The following is an 18,370-nucleotide window of genomic DNA, read 5'->3' as shown; positions in this document are numbered from 1 at the left end:
TGGGCCAGCCCCTTGTGCACAGTGTGTGGCACCCATGGGTCCTGCATGCCCCCATCTACTTTCCTGGGGGCAGCAAGTGGCTTTCAGCAGATAGACCTCGAGTGTGGTGCAGGACAGCTGCAGCTGGGGCCCAGAGCAGCCCCTGAGGGTGGGAGGCTGCGCACTGTGCCAGGAAGAGCTGGGGAGCACACAGGTCTCACTATGATGACCTGTGTCTGTATATCTGCGTCCCTGCCTGCCCACCCCTGGCTGCTCCAGCAGTGTGTGAAGGGGTCCCAGGGCTGTCGGAGAGAAGGGCTGTGCCCTGGGCAAGCTATGGGTGATGTTTTAGCACATGGGGTGCTGCAGGACAGGGACCCGCCTGGATCCTTCTTGTGATGGGCACCCAGTCCAAAGCAGGAGAGAAAACTCTGCCGAAGATCTGGTAGCGTCTCCCAGCTGGAGAAGGCACCAGCAGCGAGGCTGTCTGCAGCACCCAGACTCCCACAGCTGCTCCCCTCCCCAGTAGCACTGGGATTACCAGGCCCCACACAGCCCTGCACTCCTGGGGGCCAGGTTAGCCACCACCATAGATAGCTGTGGTACGCCACGTCCTGCGTCAGCTTCCCTCCATGCCCTGTGGGATGCTGGCATGGGCTGCAGGGCGCCCATTTCTATGCGTGGACAAGGACAAGGCAGTGGTGGCCAACCTAGTGCCTTCATGCACGGAGGGGGTTGTGGCCTCCCACCCTGCCTGTGGGCAATGAGGCTGCCCTGGATGAATGCCTTGGACAGGCTGCAGGGTTGGGGTGGGGGCTGCCTGGGCTGCCCCTGTGCCCAAGCTTCTGGGGACAAGCAGCTCGAAGTTGTGGGTGCTGATCCCCACCAGGAATCCATCCTGCAGCCAGGCCAGCATGGAGGCACCATGTAGTAATGCCACAAGCTGTGGGTGGGGACCCTGAGCCAGACGGGGTGTGCAGCCTCAGGCAAGTGGGATCCTGCCTGTGACCAGTCTGACTCCACTGCAGCATCCTTGGGAGAAAAAGCTGCTTCTGAACACTTAGCTGCTTAATGTTTAGCAGAGTCTAGCAGCACCTTGCACAGTTGTGGGGACTTGTACTGATTGGGGTGGGAAGGTGCTGCCTACACCATCACCCTTCCCCAGCCATGCATGGTCAAATGATGCTCCACACTGGTGTGAGGCGCTGACCCCAGCACATGATGGGTGCAGCTGCCAGGACACCTGTCTCAGCCAGAAATCATCAGGTCCCTTCCCTGGTCCCATAGCTGAAAGCCAGAGCCAACCAGGACTCCTGTGGTCCCATAGCCACCTCCTTGCCCCCTGCTCCCATGCTCTCGCACCTAGAGCTGCCCTTAGAGACCCACTCACCCCTTTGCTCCCAAGCCCCGTTGCCTACTGCACAGCTGGTACAGCTGCCCTTTGCTAGTGCTCATATGTGCATGCATTGCTGGCACCACAGACACTCCCCCACCTCCTCTGCACTCAGATGGAGGAAAGTAAATAGTTGAAGGTGGGGGTTTGATATGGTGACAGGACAGACTGTGATGATCAGGCACAGGGCATGGCCAAGACTCAGGTACTGCCTAGTCTCTGCTTACATGCAAATAAACCCTTTTATCCCCTTATCCCTTTATTTCCCACACTTGTTCCTCCCCAAATCTCCTAAATCCCTCCCTTTTCCCACCTTTGGTTCCTCCCCTGAACATCCTGTAATAAATCCTGCACTATCCCCAAATGCTCTTTCCCTGCATCCCATAATGTGTCCTGCACCCCAGGCAGCCACCCTTCTGTGCTCGCAAGGTGATCCAGAGAGCTCCCAATGAGGCATGGTGATGGGTTTCACGCCTGGACCACGGGGCTGATGGCTCTCCTGGGACAGCCCTGGGAGGGGCCTGGATGGGTGTCTGTGATTTGGGTCCCCGCACCTGCTCTTGTACCTCTTTGTCCTTCTGGCTTTTTAGACATTGGCCTTTGAGGGGCTGGTGCTTCCCTTCTGATGGGCCTGGGAGTAGCTGGGTCAGGTTATTAATCAAATTACTCCTCCTGCCCTTGTTTCTTTGTACCTCCTTTGTGTCTGCAGCTGAGCTTATCACATCACCTAACAGCCTGGGCTTCCCAGTGCCTTCAGTAACCAACTCTCAGACCTCTGGTCTCTCCAGGATCTGTCCCAGGCTACACCAAAACCTGGCTCCCAAACCTCTTTGCCTGCTCACCATCAAGTCCAGCTTGATACTCGCTGGCGAGTACATATTGAGGTACATGTCCCTCCCCGGCGCACTGGTCTCTCCCTTTGCTGATGCTCTGACCCACACACCCCTGCATGCAGCAGAAAGAGCCCACACACCCAGGAAAACATCTAGAAAAGAAGATCACTTTGTGGTGCTCCCCCCCCTTTTTTTTAACACACAGCTGGCCCCTTTTATGTCCTTTTCCCATGCTCATTCCTCCCCCCCCCCGCCCCCAGTCCCCCCCTCCCCACAAACAGCCCCTAGCAGTCCCATCTGCACCCAGATCCACAGCGAGTCACAAGCCCTGTGGGCAGGAGCCCCTGTTGCTGCCAGGGGTGTCACCCACTGACCCCTGTGGATCCCAGGCAGCCCTAGGTCTGAGCTGACTCCCAAAGAGGTCACCAGGACCCCCAGCTCCTTGGCTCCTTTGCATTTGTGGAGATGAGCTGTCCTCACATAACCTGCTGGGCAGGCTTAGCAAAACTCCTGATTCTATTCTTTCAACAGCTTCAGTAGGTTAATGAAAATACCTGTAGGTATAAGGGCCTTTGATATGGCACATGACATACCCACAAAGCATTCCGATTAAAAACTAGCATGATAAAACATCAATAGAGTACACAGTAAATGGTCTAAACCCAGTTACACCTCGGTACATAATACTAATGTGAGATCACCACTAATGAGAGCTATTTTAGCAGACTCCACAGAGACTGATACTAACTCCTGTATCAAAAACTTTCTTTAATGACCAAGAAGAAAGTTTAAAACCAAACCCTCTTGAAACTGATGCCTCGCAGCAGGAAAAAGACAGCAGGCACATGACAATTCAGACAAAGTGTTTTTAACCCCACCTAGTGAAACTGCCTCTCAGAGCACTGCAGCTCCAGGTATTCCATCCAGGACTGGGATTTAACCCTTCTGCACAAATAACAAATGCTTTTAGGACTAGAGAAAATAATTCTGCTCATTCCTGTGACGATTCAGTCTGTTTATTCAAAATTTGGGGGCAACTTGGCTAGCACATTCATAGCAGGGAGGAAACATCAAGTACTGAGCTGCCCCTTAGCCAGAATGATCCTGAGACAAACCCATCTGGCAGCGAATGAAAGATGCCCTGTGAAGAAACTCACTTTTGCAAAGGAAAAAACCTCCTTGGGAAGGAAAATCTTCTCCTGCTCAGGGAGCAAGGGAACACATCAGCTCATCCAGAAAGTTTATGTGCACAGAAACAGTCAGTCTGAGCAGCAAGTCTGACTGCAGTGCCTGTGGGTGTTTGTGGCTCTGAACTCCCAACCCCAAGCAGGGCCACAGGAGCCCAGCCTGCATGATTCAGGGACCGAAACAGTTCAGGTTTGGACACATCATCACTGGAGAGCCACTAGACAGAGGGGCTTAAGCTCAGGGCCACCAGGGAAGAGGCTCAAAGATGACACGAGATGCACCCATCCAGGCTGGCAAGGCATGGGCTGACTGAACTGCACAAGCCGAGACAACGGGCCAGGACCAGGAAGGTGGACTACATCTTCAAAGAGGGAAGACTTGCAGCGCAAGGCATTGTTGGGGCACCCCGCCATGAAACAGGAACCCCAGAGCAGCTGGATGAAGTTGTGCCAGGTGACCTGGCCTGCAAACCTCATCAGCGCTTCTCCGTGCTCCCCACCATGCCAGGTGGAAGGTGAAGGGGCACAGCAGCAGGGAGTAGCAACTGAGCTTTCCATTAGTGGTTTATAGCCCAGGAACTTCACTCCTGCAGGAGCAGCTGCAGTATTGACACATATTGTACAAGCTTTACATCATCCAGCACACCAGACAGGAGCTGCCTCTCGCCCCACCTTGAAAAGAGCATGCAGCTAGATGGGGTGCAGCACACTGCGGGCAAGTTAGCTCAGGAGGGTGACTGGTACCCTTGTCCCTTCAGCAGGCATAAACTGTCTCCAGAGACTTGTTTCCTGCTCTATGTGCAACAGACTGTCCTCAGTTAAGCCACCTCCAGGTAATGGAGAGGCAGCAGGCCCAAGCACTGCAGCAGGGGTTGGTGCTCTGCAACCACATGGCAGAAGCCAGCTGCTTCTCATGAGCTGCAGACCCATCCCCCACAGTGCCCTGAGACACCAGACATTCTCCTCCCCATCCCACCTTGCTCACCCCCCACCACCTCCAGGAAATAACCAAGGACCAAAAGCACAGCTACATTTTCCGGGCTTTTAGTTTGAAAAAAGTATTGATTGAAAGTGTACAACAGAACGAGGTGTGGCAGCAGCACCACCGCCAGATTGTTTCACAAATAAAAACAGAAAGGGCCTTAAATAATCGGGTGCAGATTAAAAAAACCTCAACAGTGAAAAAGTTCTTCCCTCCGAACAGAAATTCACAGGCACAGAAATGGCAACAACCACACGGAGACAATGGGGGGACATCCTTCTTCTAACCACAGGGCTCTGCGCTCACAGGCTGCCAGCTGTGGCAGGCTCCTGTGCTGTGGCTGGTGGCTGCTCCCGCGCGCGGCTCTGCCCTCGGCTCCCTCTTTGGAATGGTTACAGATGAACAGTGCGACATGCCCTTGCTAACCAGACCCGCCCCCCACCCCCCAACCAGGACACGGACAAACAAGGCCTCTGCTAAGGCTAAAAAAAGGACAAGACCTTGGAGTCTTGAGTTCAGCATGTTTAAGAAACAAGAGTCTGGTGAGCGCACAGCAAAGTCCCTGTGCAAGGCCTGCTATTCCAGCTTGGCCTTCTTGTTGTTATCACCGCCATTCTCTTCTGCTGGTGCTGCTGGTGCTGCCATGTCCTCCAGTTTCCGCTTCCCACTTTCAGCAGGTGGGTGTGTATTACGGGGTTTGAAACTGATAATGATGCAGGTCATGTTATCACAGCCAGTGCCATCCCCTGAGGTGTCTGGAGCCAAACACTGATCCAGCAGCTGAGGAGGGACGGGACAGGACAGGTTAGCAGAGAGCGCAGACATGGCACTGTGAATAACCTGAGACACTGGGCCCATTCTACAACTGACAGCAGCTTAGGGGCTGCCAGGCCAGAACGCCACAGGCTGGGCTTAAATGCTATTTGCAACCAGACAAGGGACAGAAACAGCCTCAACAGCCCTGGTTTTCTGAAAGTGGACAGAAACTCCTTTGGCTTGACAGCAGCCTAGAGGTCAGAAACACTGGTAAGGGTGCCAAAGGAACTGAGTCACAATTCAGAGGCATCTCTGCTCCTGTTCCAGCCAGTGTTGCAGCCCGTATGCTGCCAGATACCCCAAGTGCTGAACATACCAGTGTGATGGAGAGGGAGGGCACAGTCAGGCACCAAACTGGGATGCAGAAACACTGTGTGCGGAAGGGATGGTGAAGGTCTGGACCTTACCTCTTCTACAATGGAGGAGAGCGGCCTCAGGACTCCATTCTCATCCTTTTGGGTGATCTTGGACTGGATGAAATCCACCACTTCCTGGCTGCTCATCACATTCCTGCATAGAGTGGAGCAGTCAGAAGGGCAAGTGGAGGGAGCAGTCATACCATAGTGTCTGATTAGCACCCAGGGCCCTTGGGCCTTCCCAAGGCCCAGCTCCACAGAAACACTGGAGCGGTGATGCCCAAGAGACACAATTGCTCCCTCACTACTCACCAGATTCCATCACAGGCAATGACCATGAAATCGTGGTCATCATTTATTGTCAGCACTTTGATGTCGGGCAAGGCAGAGATCATCTGTTCTTCTGGAGGCAGATTCTTGTTTCGCTTGTAGAAGTGATCACCTGTAGTGGAGAGGAAGATCACTTTTTCTGTGGGTGGGCCCTGGCAGTGCTGCCTGCCCCTGAACAGTGAGAAACACTGCCCTGCCAAAGGGCAAGCCCAGCAGAATCGGAGCCAGTGCTCCCACAACCAGAGCCGATCAGGCTGTGAGCGCATCAGACAAAGATCTGCCACATGTTCAAGGCATCAGCTTTGGCGAGCCCAACACACTGTTGCCATACAAGGGGAAACAGGTGCCTTTTGCCAGTTCAACATCTCTTCACCCCAAACCAAGTGCCACCTCCCCAATTCCTGGGGCAACACCAGTCCAACAGCACACAGCACCTGACAACACCAGCTGAGATCCTGCAGCAATGCTCATGAAAGAAGCTGTCCCATGTCTTGGAGCAGGATTTGCAGCTCACCCCAGCACTAGCTTGGCTTTGCTGTGATAACACTAGATGCTCATTTTCCAGAAGCTCAGGCTATCCAGGGCCAGATATTTCAGTGCAATGCCCACATCACGCTGCTGGATTCAGGTCTTCCCAAACCCTCAGTAACCAAAGCTCACTTGAGAAAACTGATTATCAGCTTTGACTGGCATCTGGACTTACATCCTAGGAAGGCACTTCTAGGGCCACCGCAAAATAGTTGGTGGAAATGCTAGTGTCTCCCGAGATAAACAAAATCCTGGTTTCTATCCTAAATATGTTTTTATCTCTTTACACTAGGATAATAATTTCAATGGTTTGGGTCCTTCTGCACAAGTACTCTCCACTCACACCGCTGCTGCTATTTTCTTCCTTTCTCTGTGTATTTCCTAGTACAATCTCAGCGTTATTCACTACCTGGAAGCATGGATGTCCTGGGCGCAGCATTCTGAGGCCAGGCATGCCAACATTCACCCCTGTCTTGCTCACCGATTGCTCTGGAGAGGTTGAGACCGCCATTCACTCTCCCATCCATGGTGACCTTGCCGCCAGCGTTCTTTATCCTGGCCAGCTCCACCTCATCCTCTGGCTTGTGGTCATATGACATGTCGACAGCTTTGCCACCTTCTGACACCACGCACCGAGAGTCTCCAGCATTAGCCACAATCAGCTGCTTGCCCCGGATAAGCGCCACGACAGCAGTTGTTCCACTGTCAGAGCCAGGCTGCAAGAGACAAATGATTATGCTGAGACTCCATTCTCTTGCTCTGTATCGGGTCAGTAAGGGAACCAGCACTAGCTACCACAAGCCCAGCAGTGTCCCAAACCCTGAGGTGCTGTGTCTCACCCCTTCTTCCCATAAGCACCCACAGAACAATGGAGAAAAGCCTGAGGGAAGTGTGAAACACAGCAGGAGCATGTTCATTGAGAGGCAGGGTCAAGCAATACCTCCATTCCAGCCTCACAAAGCATCAGTGGTTCAGGATTCTCCAGTGTTCAACATGTCCTGCTATACCCTCAGCTCTAATGTGTTGATTCCAGCCACAGCCCAGCTCAAGCAGAAGCCTCATTGCAAGCCAGGACATCTCTCCAAAGAGAGGTTGGCACCTTGGAAGCTGTAGTCCCCTTTTCCTGACATCCTGGGTCCCTGGCCCATCCACCAGCACTGCCATGGCCTGAGGAGCCACAGACTTGGCCTGGCAAAGAGCAGTCCTCTGCCCAGAAGAAGCAGTGCCAGCAGAGCAGTCCTGCTACTGTCCTGTACTCTCCTTCCACACCAACTCCCCCAGCAGTTTCTAAGCACAGCAAACCCAGCAGTGGGGTCAGCCTCTTCCGATCTCAACCTGCTGCCCAGATCCATGCCCTGTGCCTCACCCTTTTGCATAAAGTCAGGCTGTCAGCAGCTGTATTCAGCCTCAGGAGAACAAAAGGGATGTTTTATCCCCATCTGAAGAGAAATAACTCCTTGCTGAGTGTCCCCCCCCCCCCGCCCCCAAGTGCCCTTGGCTCCACACTATGCTGCAGAACACAAGAACAGAGTGTGCACCTCCTCTTTCCCCTCCATGCCTGGTAACAACATTTCCTCCTCTTCATCCTCATCCTCCTCTGCTTCTTCAGTGTCATCTTCATCATCTTCATTCTCTGCCTCTTCACTACTGTAACCATCCTCATCTTCACTGCATTCCTACAAGAAATGAGATACCACCAGGAGTCACACAGGACACTCTCAGTGCCCTCCCCAGACAGCTGGTCCCTCCATCCTGGGGACAGATGATAAGTTTGCCCCAGAAGAGTGAGATGACCTGGTATGTTTCCCCCACACCTGATGTCTACAATCAGAGCAGCTAGTTTCAACTAACACAGTGAATGGAGGGATGGCGCATGCAGCAAGACCAAGGGCTATCTATTAGGGCCGCTGCACAGATGAGGTTATGTTTCCGTCAGGGTTATCTAAACAATTCCCAACACTCCCATGAGATGGTCTCACAGTATCAGTCTGAAAAACCTACTCCTAGGACACACCCAGGATGAGCCAGAAGCTCGTAGCTCAAGTACCACAGTAAGCAACGCATTCTGCCCAGCCAGAAGGCCACTCTGCCCCAGTGCTGTTTCCTACCTCACTGTCTTCCTCCTCTTCCTCAACCTCATCTGACTCATCCTCACTGTCCTCAAAAAATTTGGATTTGGTTGTGCGCTGGGGCTTTCCCGTAGAGGAGCAGGAGGGCCCGGCCTCCCCAGTAGAAGAGGTGACGGCCTCGTCACCTTTGCCTAGTTCAGGCTTCTGCAGAGCAGGGCTGTTGCCTCCAGCGCTGGCTTTGTCTGAGGTGGAGGAAATACCCGTGATTTCTTCATCTGGCTTCCCATTCTTCCTCTCCTTGTGGTCGGTAAGCTCCCCTGGGTCAGCCTCTCCATTCATATTTGACTCCCCATCATGCTGCTTGCCTGTCCCCTCCGCAGCGTTCTCCCCAGCTGGAGCTAAAGACTTGTTTTTGAGGTTCTTGGTGCAGTTTTGTCCATAACGTGTGAGAAGCTCCTCAATGGTCATTGTGGCTTCTTCATGCAGAAGAGCAGCTTCCTCATTATCCACTAAAAATGAAAAGGGGGAGGGGGGTGAGGACAAAGAGGGTCAGAAAGCAGGGTACATCACCATAGCAGCAGCTGTGGAGCACACGCTGGGTTCAGCAGTGAGCTGCCCTGGCTGGAGGTTGCTATTGCAGACAGGTTTCAGCTATGCTCAACAGGCTGCTCACTAGCAGGCACAGACAAACGCAGCCAGGCCTGCACCGTCCCACAGCTTCCAGGCGCCGCAGATGAACAATATGCAAATGGAAGGGCAATGGCTTCTAACCACAGCTGATGCATGCAGTCTGCAAGTTACCCTAGTGCCTCCAGCCTCTGATGCTATCTGGCTGACTTGTAGGCAGCACAGAGCGTTTAAATTGGATGTAAGGTTGGAGGGTAAAGAGCCTCATATTTCTCGAGTGCAGGCGCATCTGAAGCTGCGGGGGAAGCAGATAGACCACTTTCATGTGCAGATTTGTTCGTTAATACTGCAACCAGGAACAAGAAGTTTTTGTTATAGCAGTTGCTCCATGGGCCTTAAGCACCACAGGGATCCCAAACAGCTGTAATCTAAACACTTACAAACAGATGATAGAATAGCTTTAGGCAGTACCTCCCACATGGGACACTAGACAGAAAATAGGATGACTTTCCCTAAACTATGAGGCAATGACCACTGCTTCCCTACTGACATCCCCTTGGTTATAATCTTCTTTGCTAGTTAATCCTGAAAGGAAAAGAAACACCCATATCCCAAATACTCCTGAAAATACAGGACAAAAAGAAAAAAACCAAGCCCAACCAACCAAAAAAAATCCCCACCACTTTGTCCCTGTCAGCTGGAGAATGAGGGCCAACAAATTCAGCATTTTCAGACCAACATGCAGCGTTGAAGGTGACAATATTGCTTCACATCTGCTTCAAGGCTAATCACAAGACATTCATCTGAGAGCAACACAGGATTCTACCCTGGGATTCACCTTCTAGCTGGCTTCATGGTCTGCCAACTGCTTGCTGCACACTTGCTTCTTTGTGAGAAAAAGAATTGCTGAAGAGACCAGAATCTACTTCAATCCTACCTACAGCTGGTGTCTTGACACCAGCTTGGGAAAGCTAAGCACTGGACATCATATTGTTCCACCTTCACAACTTAGCCCACTTCCCAGCTCAGAGGTTTCTGACACATCCTAGAACTCTGCACCCCGTAGAGGAAGCTCTACGTAAAACTGTGACAGACTGGTTTATTATTCATAGGATTAAGCTACCAAATGAACCAGAATTCCCCTAGCACCAGCCCAAAGCAATAAACAGTGCTGAGGGGTGGTAGTTCAACTCCAGCTGAAATTTAACTGACAAATTTGGACAGAAAACCTGCTAAAGGAGACCTGGCCCAGCTGCTCTCAGTCTCTGTCCTGGAGCTGCAGTCTTGTCTATTCAGTGGCATCTGACTTACCATCATCTTCATCAGCAACTTTCTCCTTCTCATCTTCATCGTCTTGGGGTCGCCCAGCCATCTGAGAGAGCTCTTTAATCACCTCCTCAGTGGTAAGCTTGGCATCTATGGCTAAGAAAGCATCTTCCAGTGCCTATGTGTGAACACAGACATGAGAGCATGCACAGTTTTATCTTCCTTACAGGATGCCTGCATGTCATGCTGTGTAATCAAGTCTCTTCCAGAACACACACCGTACAGAATCACAGAATGGCTGAGGCTGGCAGGGACCTCTGGGGTCTACCTGATCCAACACCCTGCTCCAGGAGGGACACTCAGAGCCAGTTCCCCAGGACTGTGTCCAGACAACTTCTGAATAGCTCCAAGGATGGAGACTCTGTCACCTCCCTGGGCAACCTGTGCCAGTGCTCAGTCACCCTCACACTGAAAAGTGTTTCCTGATGTTCAGAGGGAACCTCCCAGGGTCCAGTTTGTGCCTGTTGCCTCTGGTCATGATACTGGGCACCACTGAGAAGAGCCTGGCTCTGTCCTCTCGGCACCCTCCCTGCAGGTATTTGTAGGCATGGATTCAATCCCCCTGAGCCTGCTCTGCTCCAGGCTGAGCAGTCCCAGGCCCCTCAGCCTTTCCCCACAGCAGAGATGCTTCCATCCTTCAGCATCGTGGTGGCCCCTCGCTGGACCCTCTCCCAGTCTGTCCATGTCCCTCTTGTACTGGGGAGCCCAGCACTGAACCCAGCTCTCCTGGGGTGGCCTCACCAGCACTGAGCAGAGGGGAAGGATCATCACCTCTCTCAACTGGCAACGCTTTGCCTAATGCAGCCCAGGACGCCATTTGCTGCCTTTGCAGCCAGGGCACGTTGCTGGTTCATGGCCACCTTGGTGCCCACCAGGACCCCTGGAGCCTTTTCTGCTGAGCTGTTTTCCAGCCGGGCAGCCCCCAGCATGTACTGGTGCTCTGGGGTTGTTCCTGCCCAGGGGCAGGACTTTGCACTTCCCCTTGCTGAACTTCATGAGGTTCCTGGCAGCCCATTTGTCCAGCCTGTCCAGATCCCTCTGCACTACAGAGCAGCACGACCTGCTGGTGTACAGCTGCTCCTCCCAGCTCGGTGTCATCTACAGACTTGCTGAGGGTACACTCTGCCCCATCCTCCAGATCATTAATGAAGACGTTAAATGGGACTGGACCCAGTATTGACCCCTGGGGTACACCGGTCGTTAATGGCTTCCAGCTAGACTTTGCACTGCTGGTCCCCACCCTCTGCACCTGGCCACGCAGCTAGTTTTCAATGCACCTCACTGTCTGCTTATCCAGCCCACACTTCCACAGCTTCTCTAGGAGGATCTTATGGGACACTGAGTCGCAAGCCTTGCTGGAGCCCACAGGGGGACAGGATAGCATTCAAAGCCACTGTGCGGAATGGCTCAGCATGCAGGCTCCTCTACTCAGCAGATAGGATTATTAAAGTCAGCGAGCACAGCCAGCTTGGGATCAGCAAAGCACAATACTTGGGTGTTTCAGCCTAAAGCAAGAGCCACAAACTGATTCAAATTTGCTTTGTAGGCTATTCTCAGTCTAGATTTAAATGGAAGTTCTGGAGGGACTGCCTTCCCCTCACCCCCACTGCTACAGATCCCAGCACCAACCTGCAGGATACCCAACATCAGATCAGACATTAGTACTAGGAGGGAGAACTACAAGAGAGGGATCACTTGGTGGAAGCAAGACATGAACTAACCTCCCACCTCTGATAAGAGCTACCCCCACCCCCCAAAAAACAACCCACCAAAACCATACAAGGAACCAGCCCACACCTTTGACTGGAATGAGTCTGAAAATTAAAAAAAAAAAAAAAAAAAAAAAAAAAAAAAAAAAAAAAAAAAGCTGGAAAAAAGAAGAAGGTTTATCTTTGAAAATACATTCAACACCTGGTGTACACTTCTAGAAACAAGGAAGGGAAATTAAAATGGAAGACATGGCAGACAGACCTTGGAGGAACAGGGCCCTGCACATAAGTATTGGGTACATCTGCATTGGTGCTTGCTTGTTTCCAGGCAGATCTGGATTCTTACCTTTTGCAATTTGCCTTCCTTATAGGCCTTCTGGTCTTTGATTATCTCAGGAAGATACTTGGCACAGTACAGGGCAACTTCTTCTCCTGAAAGACAGCAGAAATAATTTAAAGAGGCTGGTCCTCCCAGAAGCAAAATGCACTCTTGAACAACTGAATTCCTGAGGCAAATCTTGGGACACAAAGCAGAACTAACCCAGACGTGGAAAAGTCATGCAGCAACAAACTGCTGGGGATCTCACTCACACCTCCCAGCAGGATTTGCTGATGACCACTGGCAAATCTCGATGAGCTCTTACCCACCAGCTTTGGCTGATGCTGTAAGCTTCCTGAAAGGGAGCTTAGGCCTGTTTTGGCACTTCGGTCAACTGTTTAGGCCCATCCTACCTAGAAAGCTCTATTTTCATATGTAAGCGCAGGGATAAACAACAAGCAGAGGAAAAGGTAAGCTTTTGGTCACTGGGAACTCTCTCTCAGAGCACTACCAACACACAACAAGCAGCACAAAAAGCATTATGTATTCCAGTGTGTGTTCTAGACCAATGAAAATATGATGCCACAGCCTTAAGATAAGCCTCTGAGGAACATGAGGGTCCTGATTGGCAGAGCAGTCATCTTGGTAGAGGAAGGCATGCGTGTGTGCACGGCATGAGTGAATGGTGACCAGAACACCAGCCTGCCGAGAGTAGAGGATCACTTGGACTGATGGTCAACAACTCAAACCAAACACCCACTCCTAGAGCAGCTGAAAGATTTTTAAAAGCCAGAACCACTCCAACAGCTCAGTAGTACTGTCAAGTATGCAACAGAGCACAAGACACATTTTTTGTGATCATGAAGGTGCTATTAAGAGAGGAAGAAGATTAAACAGAGGGAGGGATTGTGAATTTCTGTTGTTCAGCTCAGCAAGTGAGACCAGAAAGAATAGTGCAACTTGTAAGAGATCAGTCTAGTAATTTAGGTTTTTATACGAGAGGCAAAGAGCAATGTAGGACATAGGAACCTGGCTCACAGGTCATGAGAAAGAAAAATTAGAACTAGAAACTGAGAAACAAAGTAAATGACAGCCACAGAAGAGTGGCAGAGAGGGAGCAGGGCAGACCACAGGCAGGTGGAGGGTTGTACTGCAGGGTCCAGGACCGTGCTTAAGATTGTGCTGGATGAGCCATTCTCTACGACAGGGCGAAGCAGGAGTAGTATGAGTGAGTGGAGCATAGTGCTCGGGAGCGTCTCTGCACACTGTTGGCTTTCCTATGGCTATAAGTAAGGTGAGAGTGCCACACATGCTCCTTCCCTCCTGGCTAGAGAAGGACAATTTTTACAGCAGAGCTGTAACAGCCACTCAACTATTGACCTCCCTGCTAGCACATCCCAGCTTCCCTCCCTTTCTTCCAGCCAAACAGAAGCTGTGCAGGTAGCCGGGCATGACGAGAAGTAATGCACACAGGAGCAAAGCTCTGTGAAGGAAAGGGGAACAGGGGAATCGAGGGGGAAGTATGAGAAGGGTGGGAAGGAGCTAGCCATCAGCTTAGCAAAAGGAGAGGCAGAGGGAACATAGTGGGAAGCGAAGAGGTAGTGAGATTTGGGAGAAAGAAAGAAACAGCAGACAAGGGACTTTTCAAATGTGCCTGCAGAAAAGGGATCAAGTGGCCATTGACAAAGAACAGAAACCTTGCAAAACAGATGCTGTTAAAATAGTGCTGCAAGAAGTTCAATGCTACAGATCTAGACAACAAAGAGACTGAGGTCTATTCTGACCATGCTCTCAAAAATGCAGAGTGGGAGGAAGAGGGAGGAAAAACAAAAAAGGAAGATCACAGAAAAATAAGTGATCTAAGAAATAGGAGTGACCCTAGCATTTTAATGACAACTTAAAAGGGAATACCAAGGTGACCTGACAACCGCAGACCTGGCAGAAAAATGAAAGACTGGATGGACCTTACAGGATCTCCGATGAAAAGGACAGACAATTAATGTCCATTATCATGGGCTTGCGGAAGTAGGTCTTGCCAATCCAACTCAACCTCTGCTCTTAAAGATACTAGGCTAAAACTAAGCATGCTGATATAACAGATTCAGGTAAGGTATATAATGTGCATATATATATATAAAAAAAAATATTACATAAAACTTACATATACATATATGTATATGACAGCACTTTACTTAAGACGTTAAACTTTCAAGACAGCACATACAGAATAGGTTAAGGAACTGCCAACTACCAGTCATGAGACAGAACTGAAAAAATCACGTGGGAAGATGTGTTTATATGTAGTCCTGAAGGACTGGCTCCAGATGATACTGTAACATTTTTATCAAAAAGCCAAAATAAAACAAAATTTCTGAGAAAGTTGTAGATAGAGGGAGTGGTGAATAACGACAGTGACAGGTCTTCCAGATCACTTGATGGACTGGGGGAAGTGAGCAGGGGCTGCTCAGAGAGGTATAGCCACCGAGGAAAATGCACGCATGGTCTTGGACCACAGCAGAAAACCATGCAGCAGATCCAAAAGCTCTATGAGATGGTTCTGGGACAACAGGCCAGGAGCACACTATGTGTGCCCTTTTATTTAGGCTGCTTTTACTTAGAGTGTAAATTAGCAGGCCGTGAAACAGTAGCCCTGAAGCACTTGCAGAGAACACAGACAGCTGCTACATCCTCACCCACAGGACTGGGATCAAGCAGACCAGCCTGGCCCAAATGCAGACGGGGCAGTTTGCTGCAGGGACACAGGGCTCTTCCATGGGCAGAGCTGTTCCAGGCGAGTTCCAGGACTTGGCCGAGACCTAGACATGCCAGTGATGCAGTCCCATGTACAGGCTTGACCATTAAGCAAGGCGGTGCACTGAGTGTGCCTCAGCAGTCCAAGGAGTAGAAAAACTAGGAAAACTACAGGAATATCAAATCCCAAATCAGAAACTACAAGGACAAGAAACAGGCCCAGCAGGCTGCTGTCACGACTGCTGGTCATCACAGGGGGCAGCTGCAATCTCCTCCAGTTTCTCTTCCAACTTGGAATCACTCTTGCCTGCCCAATCTTGACCAGCATGATGGCGCTGACATCTCTTACTCATCTCATTTTGACACTCTCTGGGGCACTGAACTGCATCATCCAGAGTGTACGATAGATATGCAGGTGTGTCATCTGCACACAAGCCATGCTGTGCCCTGCAGCTCTTCAGAGGCTTCCCCAATGGTCTTACCCCAAACAGGAATGGGGTGGGTAAAACCCTGCATCGCTTGTACCAGGTAACTGTTCTGGCAGAAGAGGACTGGCCATAGCTACCTACTGAGATCAGAAAGGGAGAAGACAATGACCAAAGGGCACCCCTGTCCCAGCCCAGCAGGGTCTGCAGATGAGGCAGCAGGTCTGTGCAATCTGTGCTACTGGAAGCAGCTGACAGATCTAATAATACCAGCATGGACACCTGATCACCCACCAGATGGAAAAGATGACTGAACATTGCAATCATTCTGCTACAGCTAGGGACAAGGGATTTTCTTCACAGCAACAAGTAGCTTGATCTGAGAAATCCACTGACAGCTTTGCAGCCTTGGCCCCAGTATGTCCCCTGTAAGCAGGCAGGGCATGAGGCTGGAGCACAGCCTGCAGGAAGATGCTTTCCACAAGCCTGGCAGCACCGTGCAAAGCAATGCAATAGAGAAAGGTCTTGCTCTGTCACCACAGAAGCAGGAAACAAGCCCCAATATGAAAAGCTTTGGCAGTTAAACAAGACATTTCTTTGAAACAGGGACACTGAGATTAAATAGTGATCCAGGAATGTCTGATGTGCCTGACTGCAGCTACCCAAAGACAAATTACTCTAAGAGAGTTTGTAGGTGCCACAGAAGACACGAAACCATTGCTGCTTCCCAGGCAGCTCCAGCACAGATGTCACAACAGACGTTTCTGCTGCAAATTGATGAGGCTTCACACAGGACCCTTTTGCCAGTCTCCTAGACTTCTCTCTTCATCAGCTGCAGCTCACCTTCAAACCAGGTCACCGTCTGTGAGCAGAGCTGGTTGTTGTGGTACTCCATCTCCTTTGCTCAAAGGATACAAAGGTGCTCACTTACAGTGTTTTAACCAAAAGATCCAGAATAACAAGGTTCTCTTTTGGAGTCCTCTGGCCGTGGAAGATGATCCATGAAAACAAGTCCTCAAATCTAATAGGTGTGTGTCCCCTTGGTGCACAGGAGGCAGCTATTGGCCCAGCACACAGACCTCAGGTCTAGCTGCTTGCACAGCAGTCCCAGTGAGATCTAATGCGTTTTATAAGCTGAGTCAGTAACTCAAAGCACATTGCTGCCAGTGGACAGAGAAACTGAACTGGCTCAAGGAATTAATCTTCTACATGCAGACAGATGTACTAAAATATTCCACCTTAGCACTTCTGGACCTGTCGCAGCAAGAAACCCACCAGGTTTTTCTCACTGACAAAGCCTTTGTCGGAGTACAATAGAGAAGCTCTACTTCTCTCCAGGTCCTAACCTGCACACTGTGTGGCCTCTGCGTACCAGGGCCAGCTGTGGTGAGGGAGCCTTTCTGCAGTTTAGCCTGGGTGCAATCAGTATAATTACCTGGTGGACACTAACGGCTCCTTTCAGTTCATTCTGTAACACAAACCTGGATTTGGTTACATTTATGCCAAAATCAGACTACCCACCACATTTTACCAAGGTCTCACCTTCATTAAATATCAAGCATCCTCCCTCTGAGGGCATCAGCAGCAGGGCTGAAGAGCCAGGTAATTACAAAAGCTCATTTAGACACCTCAGTCCTGCTTGGTGCTCTTCATCAAGGTCCTTCCCTGTCAGTTCCACTAGGGTTCAAAGGATTCAGCCCATGATACTCCTAGCCTGTGGCACAGAATTAGGGAGGAGAACAACTATCAAAAAGACACCAGCTGCAACTGAATAACGGTGACTTCGTGGACACACCACACGGATCTCAGAGCAAAAGACTTCCCCACTCCCTTTACAGCCATTTGCTGCTTTTCTTCGATGGTGCCTCACCTACTACACCACTGGCTCAAAATCAAGTTTCCCTCACTTCTGCAGTTACTGTGTTATACATACAAATTTACACTCTTATTATGGCTGTATAGAGAACCAACAGACAATCCACCGGGATAAAATATTCCCAAAACCACTCATGCTCACCTGGGCATCAGAAGTGACTAAAAGCCTCAAAATCATATCAGCAACGAATTAAATACTCAGGGCTGCAGAGCTTCCTAAGCAGACTTACAGCAAATGGTCCTGGTTGCCCTCCAATGTTGGGAAGAGCTATTTGAAGCATAAAACTCACCTGCAAAGCAGTAAAACGGAATGAATTTTCCAAAGATGCAAACACCCAGAAAACAAACAATTTTGTTTACGCAAGAGAAGGATGAGTGCATGAGTACAATATAGCACAGCAAGGTAAGTGTGACGAACTGCCACACAGGCTCTTCCCCTCACCAAGGTGGGCAAGACCACAGGACTATCTCCCCAGGGGGAGGAATGAAGTCTGTTGCTTTTAACTTCAAGACAAAGCTTTACACACTCCAAGTTGTGTTTTAAACTGTGACAGGAGTCCTGGCGCTGACAGTTTTAGGACAGCAGGGAAAAGAAAACCTTACCAAATGCAATTTGCACTTCTTCACATTTCCCTGAGAAGCAGGACAGAGCAAAAGCAGAGGTACAAAAGCAGGCCCTGGTACCCATGGGTGTGGATTGCCTTCAGCTGTTGGGGACTTCAAAAGCCTTCAGGGGCTAAACACTCAGAGAATACAATTACTCAGCTATAACCATAATACATAACCAACAATGAATCCAGGATCACATCTTCCACATATCCAGTGTGAAACCCACTGTAAAACTCTTAAAGTCTCCATGAATCAT

General features: G+C 50.4%; 1 protein-coding gene across 1 annotated transcript in view; it reads right to left on the bottom strand.

The window, feature by feature from the left end:
- Nucleotides 1–4,420: 4,420 nt before the first annotated feature.
- The window catches only part of PPM1G (protein phosphatase, Mg2+/Mn2+ dependent 1G), a 28,008-nt gene continuing 14,058 nt past the window's right edge, over nucleotides 4,421–18,370 (bottom strand). The window contains exons 3-10 of the mRNA XM_075048779.1: nucleotides 12,482–12,567; nucleotides 10,412–10,544; nucleotides 8,513–8,982; nucleotides 7,943–8,080; nucleotides 6,886–7,120; nucleotides 5,859–5,988; nucleotides 5,598–5,700; nucleotides 4,421–5,154 (exon numbers count right to left, since the gene is read on the bottom strand). Of these exons, the coding sequence (XP_074904880.1) occupies nucleotides 4,951–5,154; nucleotides 5,598–5,700; nucleotides 5,859–5,988; nucleotides 6,886–7,120; nucleotides 7,943–8,080; nucleotides 8,513–8,982; nucleotides 10,412–10,544; nucleotides 12,482–12,567 (1,499 nt within the window). The 3' untranslated portion in view covers nucleotides 4,421–4,950. The remainder of the gene's footprint in view (nucleotides 5,155–5,597; nucleotides 5,701–5,858; nucleotides 5,989–6,885; nucleotides 7,121–7,942; nucleotides 8,081–8,512; nucleotides 8,983–10,411; nucleotides 10,545–12,481; nucleotides 12,568–18,370) is intronic.

The sequence above is a fragment of the Buteo buteo genome, chromosome 17 (assembly GCF_964188355.1).
Source record: "Buteo buteo chromosome 17, bButBut1.hap1.1, whole genome shotgun sequence".
Lineage (NCBI taxonomy): Eukaryota > Metazoa > Chordata > Aves > Accipitriformes > Accipitridae > Buteo > Buteo buteo.
This window is presented reverse-complemented; position numbering and strand designations above follow the sequence as displayed.